This window comes from Oryzias latipes, chromosome 3 (assembly GCF_002234675.1).
Source record: "Oryzias latipes chromosome 3, ASM223467v1".
Classification (NCBI taxonomy): domain Eukaryota; kingdom Metazoa; phylum Chordata; class Actinopteri; order Beloniformes; family Adrianichthyidae; genus Oryzias; species Oryzias latipes.
In genome coordinates this window covers 29,646,863-29,672,579 of record NC_019861.2, presented here as the reverse complement: position 1 = coordinate 29,672,579, position 25,717 = coordinate 29,646,863, and the positions used below count along the sequence as shown (strand labels likewise).

At 39.9% G+C, this 25,717-nt stretch overlaps 1 protein-coding gene across 8 annotated transcripts in view; it reads right to left on the bottom strand.

Moving 5' to 3' along the window:
- The window catches only part of chd9 (chromodomain helicase DNA binding protein 9), a 74,233-nt gene that overhangs the window by 13,886 nt on the left and 34,630 nt on the right, over positions 1-25,717 (bottom strand). For all 8 annotated transcript variants that reach the window (XM_011493380.3, XM_011493383.3, XM_011493389.3 and 5 more), the window contains 20 exons: positions 18,194-18,302; positions 14,397-14,543; positions 13,920-13,988; positions 13,672-13,727; positions 13,148-13,265; positions 12,853-12,939; positions 12,438-12,575; positions 11,462-11,583; positions 10,250-10,493; positions 7,933-8,109; positions 7,660-7,803; positions 5,920-6,175; positions 5,566-5,776; positions 3,644-3,839; positions 3,364-3,546; positions 2,306-2,491; positions 2,033-2,143; positions 1,745-1,941; positions 692-891; positions 396-555 (listed from right to left, as the gene is read on the bottom strand). In XM_011493380.3, the coding sequence (XP_011491682.1) occupies positions 396-555; positions 692-891; positions 1,745-1,941; positions 2,033-2,143; positions 2,306-2,491; positions 3,364-3,546; positions 3,644-3,839; positions 5,566-5,776; positions 5,920-6,175; positions 7,660-7,803; positions 7,933-8,109; positions 10,250-10,493; positions 11,462-11,583; positions 12,438-12,575; positions 12,853-12,939; positions 13,148-13,265; positions 13,672-13,727; positions 13,920-13,988; positions 14,397-14,543; positions 18,194-18,302 (3,111 nt within the window). The remainder of the gene's footprint in view (positions 1-395; positions 556-691; positions 892-1,744; positions 1,942-2,032; positions 2,144-2,305; positions 2,492-3,363; positions 3,547-3,643; positions 3,840-5,565; positions 5,777-5,919; positions 6,176-7,659; positions 7,804-7,932; positions 8,110-10,249; positions 10,494-11,461; positions 11,584-12,437; positions 12,576-12,852; positions 12,940-13,147; positions 13,266-13,671; positions 13,728-13,919; positions 13,989-14,396; positions 14,544-18,193; positions 18,303-25,717) is intronic.

Below are 25,717 nucleotides of genomic sequence, written 5' to 3'. Positions count from 1 at the left end.
GATGCTCGTTTGTTAATCAATCAGTACACTGTCAGCTCCAATAGACGTTTGAGTGCCTCTCAATTACCGAGGCTTGGCGGGGCCACAGTTAAAAGCCACATGCAAATTGTACTTTTATTCACTTAGACTGCATTCTATTAAAAGTAATAGAGACAATCACTGTTAGGAGAGAATAATGATTCCCTGCCAGTTTCTATAATAACAACACAAGAACACACACACACAGACTTTCTCCCCCATTAAAGAAAAAGTAGACAGCCACCACATACACTTTTAACAAGCACTAAGGGCTGCAGCATAAACAATCTCTGTTCTACTAACCCAGTTTTACATCCTGGTTGTTACGAAACAAACAAATGTTAGAGATCCCAAGCAGGAGCAGGGGGAACACCTACTTGTTGCAGTGATGTTTCAGGTGCTTCTTGTAACCATCGTCCTGAAGAATATGCTCTGGGTTGTGCTTCCTCAACCACTCTGCCTTGTGGATGTCAAAAGAGCTGGACTGAGTCTTCATCTTCTTCCCCTTCCTGCCCCGTGGGACTGGAGCTGACAAGCCTGGTGAAAAACGAGAAGGATTAAAGCCACCGGTGCTGTAGAGGAAAAGCGCTAATTCATAAATCTCACCTTTCCCAAGGTGCAACGGCTGCGCCGATAAGATCAGTTAATGAGGCTTTGAATTCCTGACACTCACCCAGGTGATTCTGCAGCTCCTTTGTGCGTCCATCCTCGGTCGGGGCAATGAGGTCCCACATGAAGCTCTTGATTTTGTCGTCTCCACGGTAATGGACCAGGCAGTAAGCCAGCAGGGCCCTGCAGATGGACTCTACGTCCCACTCAGTCAGCTGTTTTTTAAAACGACCGTGGTTGAGAATATCCTTCCAGCGACCCCACCTGGAAAAGAAAGAATAAAAGAGTTATTTCAAAGTTTAGACGCACAAGAATTTGGGTGGGATCATTTTAGTGTTAAGCTTACTAGTGTTTTAACAGACTTGGTCCATCTTAATCTAGTCTTCAAAAATCTGATTATATGTACTATCCACAAGTCTGACAGTTCTACTAGATCTGGAGTCTGAAACCTGAGGCTGCAGAGGCTCTTTACCCCTATTGTAGCTCTAATTAAAGAAAACATGATCATCTTTAAAAAGTAATTGTAAAATAGCAAAAGTAAAGTTAACCAACTCAAACTTTATTCAACTCATTCACAAACAGTTTAAGGACAGTACGTAACACAAGTCAAACTCAATAATTTTGACAGTTTTTTGTGCACCACAGAAAATCAATTGCAGGCCCTAAGCACAGCCAGAATTAAGGCGTACCACATTATAAAGCACATTTTTTATTTTTGAACAAATGAAAGGATTTGGTTCGAAAAAATGGGCCGCTGAAGTAGCTCTGATTTCATTTTTGTTAGATTTACAAACTTTCTGGCTGAGACTACTTTTTTTTTTTTTTTTTAATCACTGCCAACATTCCACTACCTACTACTACATTTGTAGTAAATTTGAGACAGTCTTTTGTAACACAAGGCGTCTTATTTAGAAGAAAAGTCATGTGAACCTGTGTTCTAAGGTTATAAACTATTTCATGTTTAGAAAAAAGGAAATGTTCACTAATAGTAACAATACCATAAATACAAATCAGCTTCTCATTTTTTTCTAAAGGGGTGATGCAAGACTTTGTTGTGGACTGGGTTGTGGACCCAAATGGGTCTTTAAGGTTGTAGACCTGTGAACTACACACGTACCCGTACACAAGCAAGTTCTTCTCTACTCTGAAGCATTCCGTGCGGCCGTAGCTGTTGAGGCGATCGTTCCGCCTGAGTTTAGGTTTGGTTTCGTCGCCGTCACTTTCTCCCTCTGAGAGCTCTGCCAACTCGTCCTTGGTGGCACTGAATGGCCTGGTCTGCTTCCTGACACGAGGTGTGTCGATCACTAAACTGTTCTGTGGGGCGGATAAACGGACGTGGTTTATGTTCACCACCGTTAAGTAAAGTTGACTTGCCAGATGAGCCGTGTTGAAGCGCAATACTTACTCTGCCGTTGACCATTTCCATATCAATGTCAGCCTTTTTAGCCCACTTGTCCCAGAAATTGGGGTCATCCAGAGAGATGTCTGTGCGGTTTCCAGATGCCACGAAACTGGCCTGTAACAGACATCAAAGCCAAAATCAAATTTCAGATTTCACCATTTCCTCCTAACCAACAAACAGAAGTGGCCAGTGTTTATTACCATGGGGAGGTTTGAAGTGTACAAACTGCAAAAATCACCACATTTGGTTAAAAAAACACTGTTAATTTGTATTCACCTTGGCAAAAGTGGACCCACGTCCCTCAGACTCGATAGTGATGGTCTTTGTTCGCCGCTGGAGGATCTGGTCAATGTCCTCCTCACAGAATTTGGCCCCTTCATCCTCTTCATCCATGATGGCCCCGTAGGCGCCACGCCGCAACAGATCCTCAATCTCCTTCTTGGACAGCTGCTGCTGCACAGCCTGAGACACGACACAGTCAAAAAAATTCAACCCATTGTTATGTGTCACGCGACACAGACTTCTACACAGCCAAACACACACATGCATGCATGCATGCATGCACGCACGCATGCACCTACACGCTGTATTATTCAAATCACATCGGCAGCCCTAAATGTGACCCAGCTGCCGTCTTATATGCAAATATGTTCTGTTAGACCAGATGCAAAAAAGCAGCCACTGAAATACTTTAACCTTCTTGAACTTTCATAAAAGCCCCAAGAGGACAGAAACGAAAGCCCTACACACTTCACACAGGGCCGACGCACACTGTCACACACACAAGTCCAACAGCATTAGATACATATCAAGAGGAAATTCAACAACGACCTTCAAACTGTTTAGACTGTTTACTTGCTTTACATCTCACTCCTGATTAAATCTCTTGAGCGAACACTAGACACGAAATTTTTATCTAAAGCTCCTCTGCCAAGGTAAAAGAAAAAAGTACATTTTACGTCAACACCAACTGCTTTTAAAGTGATAAAGAAAAAAAGAATATAAGCTTTACAGAATTGAAGCAATTTTGGGAAAACTCAAACCCTAACTTCTCAGTATTTCTTTTTTCCTGTAGTTACTTTTTTCTTAGTAATTCAGACTCATCTAGTTTTCAGTTTTTTGCAACCCAACAAGGTTTAAAGGTCAAAAACGGGACATGGAAAAAAGGAAATACACGTTTCAAAAAGATAATCTGTGATTTCAAACAAACATTCATATATTCACACTCAGCCAAAGCTACATAAAATAAATGCAACATAAAAGCAAAAATTGCTCTACTGCTTTTTTTGAAATAACCGTTGTCACGTTTTAGTGTTTCCATTTCTGGGACTTACGCCTCCCCCGGAGCCTCCTCCCAGGCTGTTATCCCGGCCGCTCATGCTCTGCAGGACAGCTTTGTCCAGGCCCAGCTTGAGGCTCGCTCGGTCAAACATTTCCCGTTCGTATGAATTCCTGGTGACCAGTCGGTACACCTTTACCGCCTTGTTCTGACCGATCCGATGGCAGCGAGCCTGAGCCTGTGACACACAGAACCACTGATTTTAGCACCTGGAGTCCCAGCTGTCAGAAAAGCACTATTTTCTCATCTCAGTGAAGTGATGTTTGGATGCAGACCTGCAGGTCGTTCTGTGGGTTCCAGTCGGAGTCAAAGATGATGCAGGTGTCGGCTGCAGTGAGGTTGATTCCCAGGCCTCCCGCTCTTGTGCAGAGAAGGAAAACGAAGCGGTCCGAGTCGGGCTTACTGAAGCGGTCAATAGCAGCCTGTCGCAGGTTTCCACGAACACGACCATCAATCCGTTCATACAAGTACCTGAAACGCGCACAAAGAAACTAACAATTAGCCACCAGGTGTCCATACAATATGTGATTTCATGCTTCACTTAAGACGAGACATGTGAGCTGCCTATAGACTGAATGCAACTAAACCAGTTCCTTCATTCTCCCTCTCGACTTCAATGGCGTTTTCAAACACTCCTTGTTTAAGAAGCGACTATGCTCTTCCACACTGTGTCCATTTTAATTCTCCCCCACAATCCCACCCCCCTGGCCTCCCTGTGGTAATCCACTTCCACTCCAGAGAAACCTCACAGAATCAAAATGCAGCTTGTATGATGTGGTGGAGCCCTCAGGGCGTCCAATAACCCACTCCTGAACTCTGTCTGAGGTCTGCGCTGAGCAGCTCCTCTCAGGGTTCCAGCAGTTTCATGTTCACTGAAGCTTCTGGAAGGAAGCCAACGGGAAGAGAAAGAAAGAAAGAAAGACGCAGATGCGTGGGAGCAACAGAAGGGGAGACCTGAAAAGTTGACAAATGGGACTGATGGATCTGTGACATGCCCTCACTCCAAAACGATGATTTGTCGATGTTTCTTTCCACACTAAACCCTTCAATTAGTTTCATTTAGCTGTAATGGAAGCTACAAGATTGATCTAAGACCCCGGTGACACACACAGCTCGTTTTCACCATTGACCGTATACAGAAACTGGACTGAGTGACTCCTCCCTCTTCACCCTCCAAACAGGAAGTGCCAAAATCTTATAGACTTCTATCGAGACATAAACAGCTATAACTCAGCCATTCTATTTGTCAGAATTACCATTCTTCCTATGCTACTTTTTTTTAACGTGTTCTTCATAATCATAAACTATTTAGATATTTTTTCTGTTGCACCAGTTATTCTGCATATTATTAACTGGCCAATCAAATACCTCAAAATAAATCATGGGGTCTCACATCAAACGTTCAAAACGTTTGACAGATTCTCTCGAGCCCGCTCTTAAGTGGTGGGGGTGTGAACATCCAACAAGCTCACTCGTTATTGGCAAGACTGGTTGCCATAGAAACGATGACCCAGACCAACTCTGACCAATTGCTGCTTACTGACATTGTTTGGCTGCAACATGGCGACTTCCGCAAAAAACATATCGTTACTGAAATGTCTTCATTTAGTTGGAGCTGGAAGTGAACCATTCTCTATAGGTGACCTCACACTCACTCAGTCCAGCTCTCTGATACAGTCAATAGTTGGAACACAATAAGGACTTATTTTCAATAATAAGAATGATCTCAGTTCAGACCACAGCCATGATTGGGTTAGAGTGATTTACTTTTTTACATTATGAATCTTGACATAGTTCAGTGAGAATGAATTGAAAAAATATATTGATTTTTATACAAAATGCTGGACTTGATGTTTTCTTTTACAGAGCAGTTGAAGGTAAGTCGCACACTGCCAACATCAGTTTATCAAACTTCTAAAGCCTCATTACAAAGTAGCATTTAAACGACTGTGACCAAAACACTTCGCTTATCTGAGGTCATCTAGCCTGGTTTTTGTAATGTGGTCTCCTCCCTTTCTGATTATCTACCATCTCATTCTGTGGTGACCTTTGAGGTGGGTACGGTTTTATAGGCCAACTGTGATGCCGTCAAAGCCCCACTCCAAAGTAATGACAAAGTGTGTGTGTTTTTGTGACGTCTAAGGCGAATGAATGAAAATAGCTTCATGCAAAACGTCACATGATTCCACTTTGTTACCTTCTTTGAATGAGGTAGTCTTCTAAGATGTCCAGACAGCGCACCATTTGAGAGAAAATGAGCACTTTGTGGCCCCCAGCCTTCATCTTAGGCAGCAGTTTATCGATGAGGACCAACTTTCCAGCAGACTGAACCATTGCCTGAAGGTGGTAGTCGGGGGCAGAGGGGTTGTGAACTTCCCTGAAGTCCTCTAGAATCTTTTCTTCTGCTCCTGATGTGGAAGACATGACAGATTAGATTCATCAGTAAAATCCTAAAAGAATATTACAACAGAAGAAGCAGAACAGCCCATTCACTGATCATAACTGCATCCTATACGACAATATAGGATTAGATTAGAAGTGTTCCTCCTACCTTTGATGAGGTAGGGGTGGTTGCAACACTTTCTTAGTTCCATCATTGTGTTGACCAGATTGGGCATGTTTGCCTGGCCCGCTCCTTTAGCCAGAAAGGAAAAGTTCTTCTCCAGGATGGCACGATAGTATTTCTTCTGGATGTTGGTCAGTTCAACCTCAATGATAGTTTCCTCTTTAGGAGCCAGTTTCTTCTCCACATCCTCTTTCAAACGACGCAGCATCATGGGTTTCAGGATGCCCTGGAGTTTCTGCACCTGTTGGCAGAAAAAAAAAAGGCGGTGGCGTCACGACAGGCGATGCTGGAGTGAGCTACAGATGCTAAATGTGGGTTATAAATGAAAGAAAATACTCTTTTTGAACTTTTTGTAATCGCAACTTTTACTATTTCTGCAAAATTACTAATAAACCTGAATGACAGTCAAAAACCACAACCATAGTTGTTTCGTCAGAAAAAAACTCAATTTTAAGATCAGACATGAAAAATAAGAGATATTGAACAATGTTTTGACCTACTGCAGCAAAAAAGATTAGGCTAAGACTAAGTGCTCCACCGGATGTTGGACTAAATAGTCCAAACATTAGGCCCATCATCTTGTGTGACATAAGCTATAACTATTCAAGCTGAATTATCATTTTCAATTGCATTTTGTTTGGATTCCAGTTTTTGGAATTGTGTTACATTTTTAGAAAATACCCCTTTGTGACAAAAAAAACTGACAGATGAAACAAAATTCCATTAAAAATCATTGGATGCAGTTTTTATGGTAAAACATGCACAAAATAAGTGATACAAAGTGACAATATAAAGATGGCAACAATGAAAGGCATCAATATTAATATTCATGATTGACTGAGGCTGTGAGAGCTTCATCCACTGTGGAGATTTGTTTAGAATTAAACCTAAATCTCATCTTTTTAGCTTAACTTTTAAGTACTTTTTACATTTCCTCATGTTTTTATTTGAATTTATGGAATATTTCTCCCTGTTCATTTTTGTGTAATGTGCATGTTTGATGAGGGCCTTAATTATGATTTTTTTTTTACAATAAATAAAGTTTAAGTTGAATTTTACTGTATTTCAACCTTTAAATATAATAAACATTTGCTGCAGGGCAAATAAATCGAATCTTAAACGCTAATTCCTACTGTTTAAGAACATCTAATAGGAGATTTAATTATTTTAAAGTACAAAACATAAATGTATTAGGATACCTATTGCTATTTTCAACTATAAAGTTTGTTTTTTCGCAAAACATATTGCAAAAAGTTCTTTTGTAAAATCAGTTTTTTTATAAAACAGTGTTGTTGTTTTTTCCAAATAACACTAGCATCTTGTACAATGAAAAGAATAACACATTTTTTGTTGCCTCTGGACTGGTACCACACATTAGGCAGGGCCTGTTTCAAAGAAGTACATTTTTAACTTTACACATCAAAGACACTTCTATGGTCTTTTCTTTCGAGGTCTGTTTAGTGTTTTTGGCTGAAACTGGAAAGCCAAAAGCAATATGTAGCAGCTGTGAAAAGCTTTTTCTTGTTAAAAAAAAAATAAAGTAGCACACTTTTTACCAAAAGATAATTTCCAGTTAGTAAATTCTTCTTTGCAAGTACCAGAACTCCTCTTTTTTGTTCAATTGTAATAGCAATAATGAATTGCAAATAATTTATTTTAGTGCAATGATCTGGTACGTTTGCATTTCAAGTTTATTTAAACACATGATAAAATCTGGGAGCCCACCTGCTCCTCGGTCTTGAGGTCTCCAAACTCCTGCATGAAGGTGTTTTCTGAGGGGAAGCGCGTTGGCTCCAGGAAGTGGAGGAGGCTGAACAGCTCCTCCACTGTGTTCTGCAGAGGCGTACCCGTCAGCAAGACCTTGTGCTCCTTTAAAAGGAATAAAGTGAGCAGTCAAAAATACATTCCACTTTTAATAGCAGCATAAATCTGTAGAATGCAGCCAGATGAAGATGTATTGCAACTTATCAGTCTGTAAGAGCTGAAAGGTTTAGGTACCAAATTCATGAGCTTGAAGCCTTCCAGAAGCTTGCAGTTTTTGTTCTTGAGGCGGTGGGCTTCGTCGATGATGACGCAGCGCCACTCGATGGCGTTGAGCTCAGGGCAGCCGCCCAGGATCATCTCAAACGTGGTGATGACAGCCTGGAACCTGTAGGCGCCTCGTATCGCACGACCCTACAAGCAAAAGAGAGGTAGTTAAGAAAAAAATCTTTTAAATTTGCCACTCTGATCATGTTTTGATCTATTTTCAAAGCGTTCCCAGTGGTCTTTTAATTACGATGATGCTATTTTTCCTCGGATAAGGAAAACAAAGACCAACGTGGATCTAGTCGTCTGCAAGAAGATGCATCAGAATAAAGCAAAGCAGGGAGCGTGTGGCTAACCATAGTAACGTGTGCGTCACACTTGCAAGCTTTTTCCAGTGGCGTTTTTTTTCTGCTCCTGATTCACAACGATTTGATTAAAGAAATAGTCAGAAATGCAATTTCAAGATTAATTTTCTTTATGTGTGTCATCCATCATGTGAAATGTTACAGGAAAATGTCAGAGTTTAATTCAAACTAATAAAACATGGGTGGGATAATATAAGTTTGCTTCCTTCCACTCCCTTTCAAGCAATCTTTGATTTAATGTCTAATTATCCTAAGTTTAATACGTCGTTGTATGAATGTCTAACAGCTGATTGTATTGTTTTGCGCATTATTCTTATTTGATTGCTTGAAATGAACCATTTCAAATCAAAAGTCAAATAAAAAAAACTAAATATATTTTTCACGTTTTCCGTGTTTACTACACGCAATCAACAGCATTAAAAATAACCTTGTGACTTTCTTCGGTTTAACTTAGACAATATCTAAGCACACCTCTTCCTTAAAGGAAATCCACAGCCCAACACACGCTCCGGTTTCTGAGCCTCACTGCAGTTTGTTTATCTGCCTGTCTGGCTTTGCATCGCCCTGCTTCTCCATTTGTATCCATCGCCTTGACAACAGTCCTTGAGGGATACTCGGTTATCGTGTAGCCCTCCCTCCCACGGCGAGCCAGACAGCACACTGCTGGAGGAGCCGCTCTCTCTCTGATATGGCTGAGCGGTGTTGACAGAGAGCTCCCCTTGGGGAGCGCTGTGACATCACAGGCGGCCTGGGAGACAGCCTGGTGGCAGCTCTGCTCCGTTTCGTCTCCCTCACCTTAATTCCCGCCACGGTTCGCTTGCACACTAAGAGTTCCTAACTGCCTGTTGTGAAACATCACATGGCCTGCCAACCACAGAAAGCCTCTGCCCAAGGCTCACTAACTACCTCTCAGCCGACTTATTGTCTGCCACACGCCTCACTATGGTTCTTGTTAAGATGCCATCTCACCGTTGCACAACATCAGGAGCCAAATTAGTGTTAAAACATTACATGACGTTAGCCCCTTGTCGTTTTGCTCATTATTTCTTAAAAGCCCTACAACAAAATCAACATTTTTCAATCAGTTCTTTCACAATTTTGTTTGTCTTTTTTCAGCAGGTACCTTTCTCTGGAAAAACACTGAGATAAGCAAGTTCCTGTTCCACTGAGAGGTGGCCGAGTATCTCATATGCTAATGCCATACACACCCCCTTCATATCCTACTATGATTTTACAGTTCTATGTTCCTCCCAGTGTTTGTGATGAACAGAAGTCTTCCAGATCTTTGCTCTTCTCTCTTAACATGTCCCTGTGGGCTGTTTTTGCTCATTTGAGGTGTGAAGCCCTCTTGTGCATCTGAACTTTAAGCCCCACTCTTTTTTTGCATCACATGTACATAGAAAGGTAAAGAAACAACAGGAAGAGAAACTGACTAAGTTAGCCGGAAATCAGTTATTTATTTCCCAATTGACTTTAAACCTTTTTACCAACATAATCTTGTTTATATCTGTGTTTTTTTTAACCTATACTTCCGTTAATCTTATATTTAGATCTGTAACCTTAACGTCTCAACTCTTTGTCACAACAAGCACAAAATCCAGTACGGTTATTCAAGGGAGAAACGTATTCAGGACAAGATTATTACATCTAATTAGAACTAGAAAAAAATGTTTTGTTAGCGACGCATTTCTCATGGAAGACATGCCCAATGACATCACACAAAAGAGCTTACAAAAATGGGATTTTATAAGATCTAATGAGTGGTTTTAGTGAATATTATCACTGTTCATTCCAGTGTTTTTCTGTCAGTGCTCTCCATCAGTGCTTTGAACAACAATGCAGTCACAAAAGTATCCCTTTCAGCGTTTTATTGTAAAATCCTCCCGCTGGGAGTGATAGTCCTGTGTGTGGTGTCCCGTTACCTGAGCATCCCTGAAGTACATCTCGTACTGCTGGAGCATCTGCCTACTGACTACGCTCCCGTGATAAACGATGACATTGAGGTGGGTCCAAGTATGGAACTCGCGCTCCCAGTTGGCAATGGTGGAGAGGGGTGCAATGATGAGGAAAGGCCCCTTGATGCCAATGCGATAAATCTCCTCCAGGAATGTGATGGACTGGATGGTTTTTCCCAGGCCCATCTCATCTGCCAGGATGCAGTTGCGTCTGAAATGGGAGAGGTGAAAAAAGATGGGATCAAATAGTGAAAAGCACCTGCATGGGTATAAGAGTTCTGTCCTTTAGTGTCTTCATTTAACCCAAACAAAGTGGGATTCTTTTATAACATTTGTTGTTGAACAGAAGAAACTTAGGGAAAACCTAGAGGCTGAAAAGGAAGAAAAATAAACCCCCATGATGCAGAACGAACAGTTTGCAAGCAGCAGACAAAAATACATCATCAGCAGTAATAACACGCTAAAGATATGAGATAGGACATAATGCCTATGTTTTGTAGTGTGCTCCTGGATTCCATTAATTCAGCTGTCCGGTGGGTGGGGGTATTATGCCTTGATGCTAATTGCAACGTGCAGCTATTCCCACTGGCCTCTTAAGCAGCCCTCTACTTTTGATGAATCTCCTTGCGTAGGCATACACAAACTCCTGCATGCTCACACACAGCTAAACCAATTCCCAGGGTTAATGCAAGCACACTGACACGGTTCTCCAGATGTACTCTGCGGCTCTTCCTCTGTAAATGTGGGCGAAGAGAAGAATGGCTGCTGCAGCGGTGTGCACCTTGACAGCCAAAATGACTTCTCATAGCTCAGAGCAAAACAAATGAACCCAGATGGTAGAACAGAAAACACAACGGGTCTTTTATTGTTCATTATCGGAAGTCTCCAAACACCCACAAGATCATTTTCAATGCACTGGCAGATGTTTTTGTTGTTTGGGAGATTCTCCTTCTTATAAAAAGGAAAAAGATAACATAAAAAGCAATTTGAATAATTTAAACCCAGTTAATCTGCTGAATGACCATAAATTGATCAGGAAATTATCAATAGCAGCCAATTGGACTTTTTACTCTTTTTTGATTTTATTTTTAAAACTTTCTGCAAACATATTTAAGAAAACACGCAAACACGTGATTACTATTTCTGTGTAATCACGTGCTGAAAGGGCTGAAAACTCACCTGTTGTACCAGTTGAACAGGAGCCAGTTGACCCCCTCCAGCTGGTAGTCCCTGAGCATGTTTCCGTTCCTGTACTCCCTGGAATGCTCCCTTTTCTTCCACAGGTTGGCTGGGGGCCGCTCCTAGTGGACACATTTTAAAAGGGGATTAGATACAACTGTTTCATGGTTTACTGTACAGTTGTCCCTAGCTTTAGTGCAGATTTTCTTCAGTGTACATTTTTATACAGTGCGCTGTGTTCTGCGTCTTGATTGGCTGCAGAGGACGACAATCAATCTCCGTGTCGCGTCTCCCATACAGCATACGTTCAGTTTAACAAATCCACGAGTTGTGAGTCATTTTTAGAATTGTGAATGAATCCCTTTCTTCAAAGATTCCAGTGTGCAGTGAATTCTTTGCTTCCTTAGGTTTGACCAAAGCAGTGGCATTTGTTTTATTCACTAACTAAATGTTGGAAGCGTTAGAGAACAATCTCTTAGGTTTCTTGATGTCTTCTTAATAACAAAATAGACTATTTGGTTCAACCAAATTCCTTGCTTTAGTGTATGAAAATTACATAAAATAATAATGTTTCATTGAAATTAGATTGACAGATGAGTTGCGTTTAATGGGAATTTTAGAGCACTAAACTGGAAATTTCACGTAGCCAAAACACTAGAAAAATTATAATAAAAAGGCAAATTTTCAGCTATTAATAGTAGAAAATTGGTAAAAGAATGTCCAATTTGAACTTAGAAATTTTAATCTGGTTTAGAAAATACCTTAATGACATGTGAAAAAATATAATTTAAGTGCTACCATTGCAATAAATAATAAGAATCATTTAGCAGCTTTTCTTTAGGTCTGCAAGCATGTGCAGTCTACAAAGGCATCTGAAATTTGGTTTGCTTAAAAAACAACAAGATAGAACTAGATTTTTTTAAATATCGGAAACATAAGAAGTCCACCACAGAGGAAAGATGCACGTTTGACTTACCACCCTCCGAGAGTCTGGCTTGACTGCCTGCAGCTGCTCAAACTCCTCAATCTTGCTTTGATCCACATCGTCCTTCAGCTCCCAGGTGCTGTCCTCATAAGGCAGGGAGCACCACTTCACCAGGTAATACACCACTTCCTGCAGCGGGCAAGGACAATTAGAACTGAAAAAGACTAGAACGAGGCCAAGCTTTGCTTTTACAATATCGTCAAAAGCTGCGAGGAATCCCATTAAGGTGGCCTTGGGCATTTTTAAGATTCAAAGACATTGCTAGAATGGCTCTTGTACTGAAAAAAGCACAACGAAAGGAAACACCTCAGTAAGAAGGTGTGAGAAAACCACGTCTAGGAGCAAAAGACACTAAAGACATTTTCTGTTGGAATTCTATTACCAAAAGGAGGGAGATTTACGTTACCTGCCCCGTGTCTTTGTCCTCACAATACGACACTTCTAGTACCCGGTCCACCTCTACATAATCAGGATTAAAAGGGTCCTCCTCGATCTGAAAGGAATGGAAATACAGTAAAGCCCATGGGACATCAGCAGCAGTGCCCACACACCATCTGGACAGTCAGATACATATTTAAGTTAAGAGATTAAACACAAAATATGGACATCACATGCAATAAAACTACTAAGTTTCTTCTGAAAGACTTCCAATTACATACAGACTGTAAAAAATAAAGAAGAAGAACCAGAAACAGGCTCACGTCTGCAAAGAAGAGGGCCCTCTGTGCTTGTTTCATCTTGAAGCGTTTGATCTTCTGCTGAATCCTCTTGTCCTTCTCCAGCTGCTGCTCTGTGGCCCACTCGCAGTGCAAGTAGGAGCTAACAAGCACAAACAAGACACAACAGAGGTGAGAAACCACAGAAAACAGGTTTTTTATGGCGACTGGGGGCGCCGCTCATCACAGTTTTATTTAAAGGCCTGCAGTGTGAATTGTCACTGCTGATTAGAAACATCCACGATTTCATTCATCCTGAGGTCTTCAGCAGAATTGGAATGGGAAGCATGAATAGAGAACGTTAGGCAAAAGGATCTTTATTGTGGAATAAATTCATACCATTCTGCATCATTTTCTCTTCTAAACAACTTCATGGTTTAAAGAAATGTCCAAAACACTATGGTTATTTCACAAGTTGATATCTTATCCACTCATATCCTTTTCCCCCAGATTTTTACAACCATTAATACAAAAAAATAAAAAAAATAAATCACATATCATAAACTTACTAGTTTTTGTATTTTACAAAAAACTCCTCCACTTCTACCATCACTCCTGGGGAGACCTAAGGAGAGGTTTAAAGCAATATTAGAGGAAAGTACAAAACATAACTATAGAGACAAAGCCTGTATCTAGCTTTAGTTTTACATTAACCAGCATAAATTCAATATGACTGATTAAATTATTAATTGAATTGTCTCTATTAATTCCTAACCAGTCTGGAAATGAACAAACGAGCGCAGAAGCAGGTGTTTACCTCCTTCTTCACAACTCGAGAAGACATGATTTTATCAACGACTGCAGCGTCCTCCTCAGAAGGATTCTCCTGAATATTCAGAAGAGATTAACAATGAAAAATGTAAAACAATATCTCGAAAAGCAAAAAAAAGACATCCTGAATCTGGTGAACAATAATTTTACCAAAGTGATTAGAATTGTTTTAAACCTTTGACAACATGTAGAACAAGTCAAACAACAATGCTTTAAATAAAACAGAAAAAGGCAGCAAATGCATATAAAAAATATTAAAATCATCACTTTCTACAATTAGAAAATAGAAAAGTGAATGTAAAATAAAACAGTTGCTAATAAATTGGACTAATTCAAATAATAGACACATTTTATCTTCTGGGACAAACGTACAATGAGCTGAACAGACTATTCTGCACCCGACATGGTAAAAATGTTCCCATATTGTAGATTTTTTTTGTAGTATTGACTGAAAATGACTTACAACAAACAGCTGCACGGACGGTTCCTTGGATGCTGCTGTGTTGCTTTTCTTGGCTTTAACAATCACCTTGACTTCTTCATCAGACAGCCTGGTCTCCAGCTCTTCAGTGTACTTTTTGCGCTTCACCTGTCTGTTGGAGCGCCTCTTCTGGAGAAAACAGCAGAGAGAGAAGCTGTTTTACATACAAGAAAGACTCTTTTTGAGCACATTTGACGGCTTCTGTGATTGATTTGGAATTTAGAAAACAACAGACTTGTTACACTTCTCAAAATGTCATTTTGTAACAGAATTTCGTTTTTGTTACCTCGCTAATTTTGTGTCAAATTTAACCTTCTATAGTCCTTGTTGAATATAGCAACAATAACGCCAACAAAAGAGGCTGCACACTGCTGCTGTCCTGTCTTTGTACTCCATTAAAACAAGCATCCCTCTGTGGCATTTTTAAGCACGCAAAGAAACAAATAATGAAATAAATCAGATTAATTCGTGAGATTAAATGGTAATCAGTAAGATGAATTATCATAGATGTTGGTCTTAATTTATAATGAACGAAGCTCTGAAGTCGTTATCGTTACATTAGTAATTTTGAAGTGGAAGAATTTGCTGTAGAAAAAAAAAAACCAAAAAAACAACAACTTTAACATTCAAGAAAAAAGGATTCATTCCTTAAAATGAATTGCTAAAGACATAAAAGCCTGCAGCAGGTGAGTTTCCAGCACACCTCTACTATGGAGGGGTCAGTCTGTGGACAGTATTTATTATTTATTCCATTCAGTTTGTACGGCGCTGTCTGGAGTGTAATCGAGTTTCCAACAGATCAAAGACAAAAAGCTCTCAGTGCAGAAATGCACTTAAAAAAAAGCGCAGCTCCAAGCTGAATCTTCCCCGTCAAGCCTTTATAATGGTGTGGGCTGCTGTATCCTGCATCCATCCACAAGCCCCTCCTAATAATAATAATGTGTAGTTAATTAGTAATAAATGCCACTGAGCCAAAGTTAATTAGGTGTGCAGCGCAATATCCCAGTGGAGATGTACACGTACACCTACAACGCTGAGCTGACCAGATAGTGTCGAGTCAAAGCTGCCACGCGTGCTGCAACAAAGGCCTGAGCCCTGGAGGAAACCTGCTTCTACTATTACTGTCCGCCACGCTGCCGCCTCCTCTGCTACAGGATCATCCTAACTGAGTCATCAACAGACGGTTTTAATTAAGGCAGGGGCAGCACTTAACAAGCATAATTATATCACAGGATATAGTCCGGGTTGGACTCTAAAAGCGGGGGGGGGGGGGGGGGCACTCGTCTTCCTGCTTCTTGCTGACATGATATTCTTCACATCACAGGCAGATTGTCAACTTAATAATAATCATATTCCCATGGTTAAGAATCCTGTTTATCAGAGTGAAGCTTAAAAGCGAGTAAAACCTGCAGAGGAGGGAGGACTGAGGACCAAACCGTGAACCTGGATCAACAATAAATCTGACGTTTCAGCTCAGGATGAAAAAAGGAAATCTTATAATCATCAAGTTGAATCGACATGCACTGCACTTAGATATTAGCTCTGTTGGATTCTTTATTTTATCCTTAAATCCATGATGTCATACACAACACAAAAATTGATTTCACCTTCCCGTTTTCTATGCGCCTCAAGGTTAAAGCACCATGCGTACGGTACGAATGACGCAGTCTCACAGTTTCTGAGAGAACAACTGATTGGCAGAGTTTGTAATACATCAGGGTAAAAAAAAAAGACTGTAAACAAACAACTGGAGCGACAAACTTTGTCAAAACGGAGAAAACGTCTCAAATTTAAAACCAACTCTAGCCTCTAGACTCCTCCCACTTTTAGCCCAAATCACCAGCTTCTCAAACAACACCAATAAACAATATCATTGTCTCAAACGGTATGTTTTAAAAAACAGTATAGCTTAGTGGACTTGTGGTAGAGTGTCCGCCCTGAGACTGGAAGGTCATGAGTTCAAATCCACAGTCGAGTCACACTAAAATGGGAGCTAATGCCGCTTGCTCATCACTCGGCTTTAGGGTGGTTGGATTGGGAAGATTCCTGAGAAAGGCTGTGTCTGCAGCTCCCCACTCCCCCAGGGGGATGGGTCAAATGCAGCCAGATGTGTGACAACTAATGGCACTATATTCAGCCTCTGCATAGCCACAGGCTTCATATTAAACACTCAAGAGCAAGAACACTGAGTTTCGACAAAGCAGAATATTTCATGGATAACACAACGTTTACATTCAATTTTGACTTCAAAACGTCAGTCTCTCAGAATTTCTGACTCCGCATAAGCAGCAGCACGCTTATACAGGTAAAAGTCAATCAGTTTTTCACCGAAAGTTCTCTCCTTAGCTTCAGGCGCACACGGGAAAGCCTCGCTTGAGAAAGTCTGTTGGTTGAATATCTGACTGCAGTCTGATCAGCAGCAAGACATTTTCTAAGAAGATGAACCAGAATGAGCTTCTCTTACACAAATGTGTTTTCTCTGTTGTTTACTAACAGTCAGGAAAATTGACTGGAATTAAAAATACTTGTTCGATAGCGAAGTAGGTTATAAACTGGATAAACAAAAAGAATAAAGAATGTTGTGTCTGCCAATTAATCAGAACATCTGGCTTCCAAATATCAAGCAAAAGGGTTTGCTGGGGTTTTATGACTCGACGTAAGCTGACAAAGTTTGGAGAGTGAAATAATTCTCGAGTTGTTCTTTAAACTGCAAACTTTGATCCAAACTTTTCTGGGTGATGTGGATATCAGGGCTAATACGTGTCATGGTTTCAGATTAATACATAAAATTAAGTTCATCTCAACTTAAAGCTATTCATCAAACATTAAGTAATATCATCCAAAAATGAGCACAAAGAAAAACTATATAGTTTTACATTTTCTAAACTGTATAGTCATGTCTGGGTTATTAGATCCTATAATGCACAGACTGTAACAAACATTATGCTTTATTCTCACAAAGTAGCTCTATAAAACAACCCTTTTTAACATAAATTTCTGCTTTTTATTTATTTAAAAAAAGAGTATTTTAATTAGAATGCCATATTTATTAAGAAAAAAACAAGTGTGTTAACAGAAGTGTTGTTTTCTGCTGCATTTTTAGTAAACATTTTTGTTAATTAGCTGCAGATCCCTGTGTTTTAGGGATTTTCAGAGCGTTATCATCTAACCCAAAACTACTTTTTTATACACTTTGCTTACAGTTAAATGTATAATATTTTCAATGTTTAATTATAACCAACCAAATCATCAATTTCATTTTTTAATTAAAACATGTTTTTGTCAATGTTACGAACTTGTAAAAAATGGTGAATTTAGGGATTTTTGTTGAAAGGCCAGCCAAGATTGTACTGGCTCGCTGTCAGTTCCCTTCATCATAAACAGAGACGGGAACATGCACTTGAGATAGCCACCCACTGCATGACCTCAACATGAACCACAGCCAATCTTTCCAGGCTCAAACTAAAGCTGCGAGTCTTCCTCTTCCTCTGCACCGTGTGAAGCGTCAGACTGAGGACACTAGTTCACACACTGCCTGCTATCGAACAGGGGGGGGGGGCTCTCTTTACTTGTCGCACCATAGGCAAATATCCAAACACCACATCTGAACAGGATTAAAATCAATTCAACGTTTCTAAATTCTTGCCAACCATCAAGCTGCTGAGTCACGGTTTAGCTCGACGTTGCCGTTTGAGTCAGCGTTGCTTTACAAATGCTTCCAACTGGCCCAGTTCTAACAGTCATCGTGGAAGTGAGAGTTCACCCAAATGAGTACTCACCGAGTCGTCATCTTTAGAAGTGTGTCGAAGGGGAGGGTCTTCATCCGACTCCTCCTCTGAGGACTCCTGCTTTCTTTTCTTCTTTTTTCCAATCTTGATCACAATTTTCCTGTTGGAAAAAAAAAAAGGAGCATTGTAAACAGAAACCAGGGAAAGAAGCAAGTTGAGATCTTATGGATCTTTCTGTGTTCCACATCAGGAAGGGTATAAAAAAATACCCAACCAGGGAAAGGTCTTCATGTTTTAGAAAAAAAAAGGATAGCAAAGTAACACATTCGTGCAACATGAGGCAACAGATGCATAGTTTCAATCACAAAAAAAACAGTAGTAATCCTAGTTTCTATAACTAAAACTGGTCAAGCCTCATTTTCCTGTCAAAGTAAACCAACAATGGGAAATATATTTGTTTTGGAGAATACAATTGTCTACATTTAAACATAGAATGATCATAAGTGAGTGATTGGAAAAACCATTTCACGATCAGATTGCAGTCTTAAAACTTCATTGTGGAAATTTTGGCAACTTTAGGAAATGGAAAGGCTAAAATAAATACAGCTTAATGTGCTTTAAGAAAAGTAGTCCAAGTTTCTAGAATAGCTTAAAAAACGTCCACATATTTCAGCTTATTCCAATAAAAAAAATGGGGATTAAACCATTTCCATGACTTTACGGGTTTGTTAGTTTAAAATTTCTACTAAAACGTTCATTCAATTACAAGACAGAATGTTGTGACTAAAAAACTGCTGTAAAAAGGAGGAACATAAAAGAATTGTTGCCAAAATAATGTTTCTTATTTCCTCATTTTCCTCTCAGTACTGGGAAAACATAACAAATCCATCTTGGCTCTACCACGAAGATAAACCTGACCATAAAGCTGCACACACAAACAAGCTTTTTCAAATAGACTGCAGCAGGAATAGGTATGCCTCTCGCCTTGAGAAGGTCCCTGTGGGGCTCGCTCATGAGACTATATTAGAAGCTACATGTGAACATGGATCCACTCTCTGGACAGTACTCTCTCGTCTTCGGTCTGTAGCCTGACAGAAGTTGTTTCTTTATATGATGAAAGGCCCAAAAGATAGAATCACCTTAAATATGGCTAGATGCTCCTCCTATGAGGATCGACATCCCAGAATGTTAGCAGAGGGTGATGAAAGGAAAGTTTTCAAACCCTTTTTACTAACCTACATTATATAATTCCTTAAAAACCATGGAAAACATTAGAGGAATGAGAAAAAAAAAGTGCAACAAAGCAATATAATTGGGTTACAAACAACGTCCCTGACTTCAACCTTAGGACCTCTTCTGATCTACTTATTGTGGTGTTGTTCATCTTCCGCATGTGTATGACAACATATTTTCAAAGCTGCAAACACAGACACCTCCAGCCTCCTGCGACAAAGGCCTGCCCGTCCCCTCTGTGGGAGTCCCTGCCCCCTCTGGGTGACATTACATATCACAAATCCTCTTGACAACAACACTCTGCGGTTGCTATGCAACCTGCTCCCGGGAGTTTATTCGGTAATGTAGGCGGCGATGCTGATAATGACATCACTTCCTGGGAAACGCAGGAGCACATATCCACTAACAGACTAGAGATGGCAATAAAGTGATGTACAAGGTCAGAGTGACAGATGACAAGAAAGAAAACCAGCTGTTGTGACACAAAGAAAAAATAAACGCAAGACAAACAACATAATATGAATTTAAAAAAGTGCAATTAGACTGAACACACTGTTCCTTTTAGCCCTGAAAAAAGTAGGACATCACTGTGTTTATAGAGACATTTACCAGGAATGAAGAATATGTCCAACTAATAACTACAACTGGAAACTACCGCCGCTTCAAAAGCATGTGATGAGCAAAAGAATACATGAAAAGACTATTAATGGGAATTAACTAGTAAACATGGCATCTACAAAACTATTAGGGCAGCATACATCAAATATGTAATTATGGCTGTTATGTAAATCAAAAAAATCTACAAAACAAAAGCCAAAACCTTGTATATGTTTTATGGTTACAGTTTATTCCAAGCATTTGTGGCTAAAAAAAAAGTAGACCAAACAGATCTGTAGTCACAAACCTATTTATCAGTGAGAAAAAAAGCTATGGAAAGGATCCATTTCACTTCTTTTGGCCACAATTCTTTCTTGCAAAGGAGTTTTGCACATGCACCAATACAACCACCTGTTAATAGGGCTGAGGAAAAAGAAAACTAAAAATTGAATAAACCATAAGAAATAGGAATTGAAATATAATCCTCTTTAAAAAGCTCAGTTTGAAACTTTTCCAATTTTTTGTTTTAGCACTGAAGGCATACATATATACACACAGATATTTATCTCGCGTGAGGGAGAGTGGCGTCCATACTTCTATCAAAGGATGCGGTAACAGAAGGGAAGTGTGTTGGCTGGTGAGCTGACACGAAAAGTGTGTGTAAGTCCGAGGTCTAAAACCCAAAGGTGGTATAGCTGGAGTGCTACATTAAGGTGGAGGGGTCTGTGGTGGAGAAGCAGAGGTTGCTCACGGCCAGCAACTGAAAAAGTGGTCCAGATCTGTGGAGTCGGCTAGCTGGCAGAAGTTGAGGCATGTTTCGAAACTACAAGAGCAGGACTCCAGACCAACTTTTTGTACCGATTGCCCAACTGCTGCCACTAACTTAAGGTAGATCTACATTTTCATCTGTATAGAATAGTATAGTTTGACAGGGTCACTGTGTTCCTACATTGCTGCTTACTGTCACTGAAAGGGTAAGGGGAACACTTGGGCACAACATTTGTCCCAGCATTGATTGTGTTTTGAAAATGCATTGAGCTTTTTAGTATTTCAATTCAAAAATGTATTAGAACCAGTCATTCAGCCACCATCTTCCCATAGCTTTACATGCATTACATTATATTCTGGTCTTTACTGTAGCCTTTCTGTAGGACATACATACAGCGGTACAGGCAGTTTTAGGATTACAACCCCTAGGCTCCCAATGTTTCAATACAGACTGCGAAATTATCAGCAAAATAGTAAGATTTTGGTTTAACTATCAGCCTCAATGATTTTCCTTTTTTCTTTTTTAAACTTTGTCCCTCTTTTGCCATCTTCTTCCCTCGCACTGAAATTTGCATTTAAAGTAGCAGTTATGAATTATTCAATTGCCATACAATAAGTCAAATGCAGCATTTATGACATTATAAACTACATTTTCCAGAGCCTAGAACTGCATTCTCAGTTGCTACATTCTCTTCTCGCTTTATTTTAATGTTCTCTTTTCATGCTGTCAAAAACAGAAATGTCACCGAATGTAATATCACTGCACAATGCACCGGCTGTTGGATTATTGAAAAGTGTCTCTTTCTCATCCGAATCTGTTTTGGTAAAAGGCAAAATAATATTCATTTGAAGGAGGAATAAACATTTTTGCTCTCAAAAATGTGGAACCTACTGACCATATATGAAGTACAGTTAAACTGTCATCAAGCGGACATTTCAAACTGTTTTGAGGGTAAAAAAAATAGTCCCCCCATTTAAATAATGCCCAAATGAAACTACCGCATCTGCGTAATGAAAGAACTCTCATCGTCCCCACAATAATTGACGCTTAGCTGTCTTCTGTCGTGAACCGGATCTTTTCCTCCGCGCTGTGCAGTACCACTGACAGCATCTTACTGGGTCGATGTTTACCGCTGTTCCACCTGCGATTGGATTGGATCTTACAGTAACCACCATTTTAGCTGGACAATCTGCACCTTACAACAATCAGCATGTTGAAAAAGATAGAGCAACAATGATTGTTCGCACTGCAATGCAGCTGGCTGCCTCTGGATGGACTAGTCTGGCCCCCCCCATAGAGCTTTCAGGGGACCTACTCTGATTGGTTATAATGGTTTCCAACCGAAGCACCACTGCCATGAGTCCATAAGACTGCGCTCCCAGAGATAAAAACTGTTTAGTGGAATAAAGTTTTATCATTTTTTGTAGGGCTCAGATCAAAAAAAAAAAGTTCTTCTATTCTTCCCTCATAACCTGTAGCTACATCCATACTGTATATTTGGTGTATATTGGACAGATCCCTATGACATTTGGACCCTAGCCAATCAGTGGTAGGGTTGCATCTTTCACTAGTTGGTTCATACCATGAAATGGCCTTAATGTGTGTCTGTTGTTGAAACACAAAGATAGTGTCAGAGTTGAGGTGATAGTTTTTATTCGTTGGGTGCACTGAAGCACCGGCCCTACCAGAGGTTTTTATCAGTTGCACCATTGAGAAATTAGGTCACACTCTCTACCCTAAAGAGGTTGGAAGGAAGTTACATCACAACCCTGACTACTTACAGAGAGGTGGGACCAGCATTGCAATCAACAGCCAATCAGGATTTGTGTTATAAAGTAAATGTGTTTGTGAGGCAATAAAACCGGTGCTAGGAAAAATACTTTATGGTATCAAAACACTATGGTTCATAGAGACTTTGCGAAAGGAATTTTCTTTGAATTTCATGATTAGTCATACTAATAATAATAATAATAATAACGGATTCGATTTATCTGCGCTTTTCCAGACGCTCAAAGCGCTTACATTGTGTCCATTATTCTACAGCCCCTCTGACCATCACCGGGATCATTCATACACATGCACACGCCAGTGGAGCCACACAGGAGGCAAGGAGGGTGAAGTGTCTTGCCCAAGGACACAATGACGGTTGGCAGGGGGGAGCGGGGATCGAACCGCCGACCCTTCGATCATTGGACAACCTGCTCAACCGCCTGAGCCACTGCCGCCACATTTTCCTGATCAGACGTTACCTCTAAAGCCATTTGGCAGTAAAGTTACTGGACTACAACCACAGACCAATTCAGAAATGAGTTTGGGCCTTTAATGTTTCTCCACATCCTCTTGACAGCCCCAAGCACGAGTTAAGCATATATCTAAGACTGATGTCTCATGACTTTTGTTAACTAAAAAGTGAATCATATAAGTACTTGTTTTCTTTAAGTCTCACAGCACTGGGTAAATAATTAGTCCATTGATAAATTTAGATCAAAAATCTTATTTATGAAACAGAGACGAGGTATTTAAAAAGTAAATGGAATGAGAAGGTTTCTTTTTCTACTAATATATGTAGATTCAGTCAAAATGAGTATCTTCAATTTTTTTATGTGATTCCTTCAGGTAAAATGGATCTATGATCCACTTTTAAACAGCTGCAGGCCCCAGTGTGAGGGTATTAAGCGATTCCTGATCATTTTCTACCTCAAGCTACTTCCCTAGGGTTACTAGCTCAAGTCACTGATGCACATGACATCAACGGCTTCACCCCTCCTTTTGTGCCAAATTACCCCCCCCATCTCTTTTCTCCGTAGTGATGTCCTGCTCTACTTGGCATGCTTCCACTGGCAGTGCATGTGTGAGGATTTCATTTTACTAGGATCATGAAGACCATGATGGTACATCAGCATGTCAGGATTGACTTTACAGCTTTAGTTTAACAATTACCAACATGACCAACCTTTCCAAACAGATGGACATAAGTGTGCCATCATAGTGTTGCATTTTACATCTTGGAGGGGGTTTAAAAACACGAGTTATTGGATTCTTATAAATATAAAGGTTGTAATCTCACTATGCCACAGACTGGTAACTGTTCAAACATGCCCTGTATTTAAAACAAATATACCACCACATCACACAAATATTAAAGATATATGGCTGCCGTGCTTTTTTTTATGCACACCCCTGCAATTGTGGTTCCAGAGCTCCAAATGTATTAAAATAAATCACATACCAGCAGACGTAGAAATATGCACCCTGCTAGGGATTAACTGGGAAAACAATTAAAAAATAGCTTTAGCTTTTGCTAATGAAAAAAAGTGAGAGGAAAGAGATTAGGCGCCTAGCAGGTGAACATTGAAATCTGAACAGCTATATGCTGCAGCATTTACACTAGCCCTAAACCTCCATTTTCTATCATGTAATTGATCTCACCAGCACCATTTTGTTTGATATTTCCCTGCTATCCTGCTGCTTTGCAATACCACCATATTTAGAACATGCCTCCTCACAGGAAGCATTGGATGCACAGCTTTGAGCAAGAACTAAATAGACGAACTAAATTTATTTGAGCAAAAAAAGGAAAGGACAAAAACAAGGAGGGGGGGGGACAAAAAGGGAATGAGCAACACTGTGCTTTGATCTTATGATTATATGAGAATGCTTTTCAGCAGGTAGCCTGCCCAGAAAAGCAAATTTCAACCTCCAGAGATCTGCGATTGACCAAGCCTATCCTGCGAAATAACCCCAGCCTCTTTTAAGGGCAGATTGTCCTCAGTGATATTTTCATTCATGAGTAGTAAAAGCAGGGCCTTAGTTTCATATTTTAAGGGGTCACGATTTTAGAAGATAAAAAAATAAATAAAAGAATTGCCTGAAATATCAAAGATAAGCCAGACTCAATTCTCTATGCTGCTTTAGGGGGTTCTTCAATCGCATTCATAACATCTAGACCCTGAGACAACCTCTGCTACAGTATAAGATAAAGCCATTACTACTGACAGACCACCATACAGACTAAAATGTATCACAAAAACTAGTAAAAAGACCAATAAGATAGTCAACATTTTTAATGTTCATATCAACCATTAAAGCAAATGATAAAGAACGCATTTAAAACACGTTTAAACTGCATTCTATAGGAGTTATCTTGTATTTGTTGAGTATTTTAAGCACAAACAAATTAAAAACTTACCGTAAGTACCGACTCTTTAATATACATCCATTGTGCTATCACAATGATCTAATGTGTGATCTCATTGTGCTATCACAATGAGATCACGTGATCTAATAATTTACTCCTTCAGGGATCAACTTTTTGAAATTATCTACAACATCAGAAAAAAAAACAAAAAAAAAAAACTGACTTACAGTCATTTGGTGGATGGATGGATGGATTTTAGTCAACACAAGGTTCAGTAGTCGTAGAAGTCTAAGTAGAGTAAGTAACGGTGCGGTACATCCTTACAGAATGATTTGAATGATTCCCACATCTAAATGAGAAACTCTTAGATTAATTTCCCTTTCAATTTTCATACTTTAGGCAGCCATCCGAGTACATCATTAAGGTTGTTTTCACACTGGAGTGGTATTGGGAATTCACTTTAAATGAGTGAGAATGCCAATACATTTTAGACCTAGGTCTGGTTTGGTTTGCTTTCACAAGCACTTTCAGAAGCAAACTACCAAGAAAAACCACACATTTCCCCTGAAGACTGCATTACCTGACCGAGACGGTAAGAAAAGCACAAAGAAGAAAACCGGCTAGTTCTGCTAATCCTCTAATTATCCCTTGTTGTTAAGTGTCTTTTTTTCCTTCCCTACACTATGTTTAGTGCAGACATTTCCCAACTCTTTTAGGAGTCTAGCACCTCCATTACTTGTTCCCCTTATTTCCTTTTTGGAATGGTTTACCCTCAAATAATGCCTTAGTTACATGAACAAATTCAGGGGTTGACCCGTATGGGTGCTGCAGGTTTTTC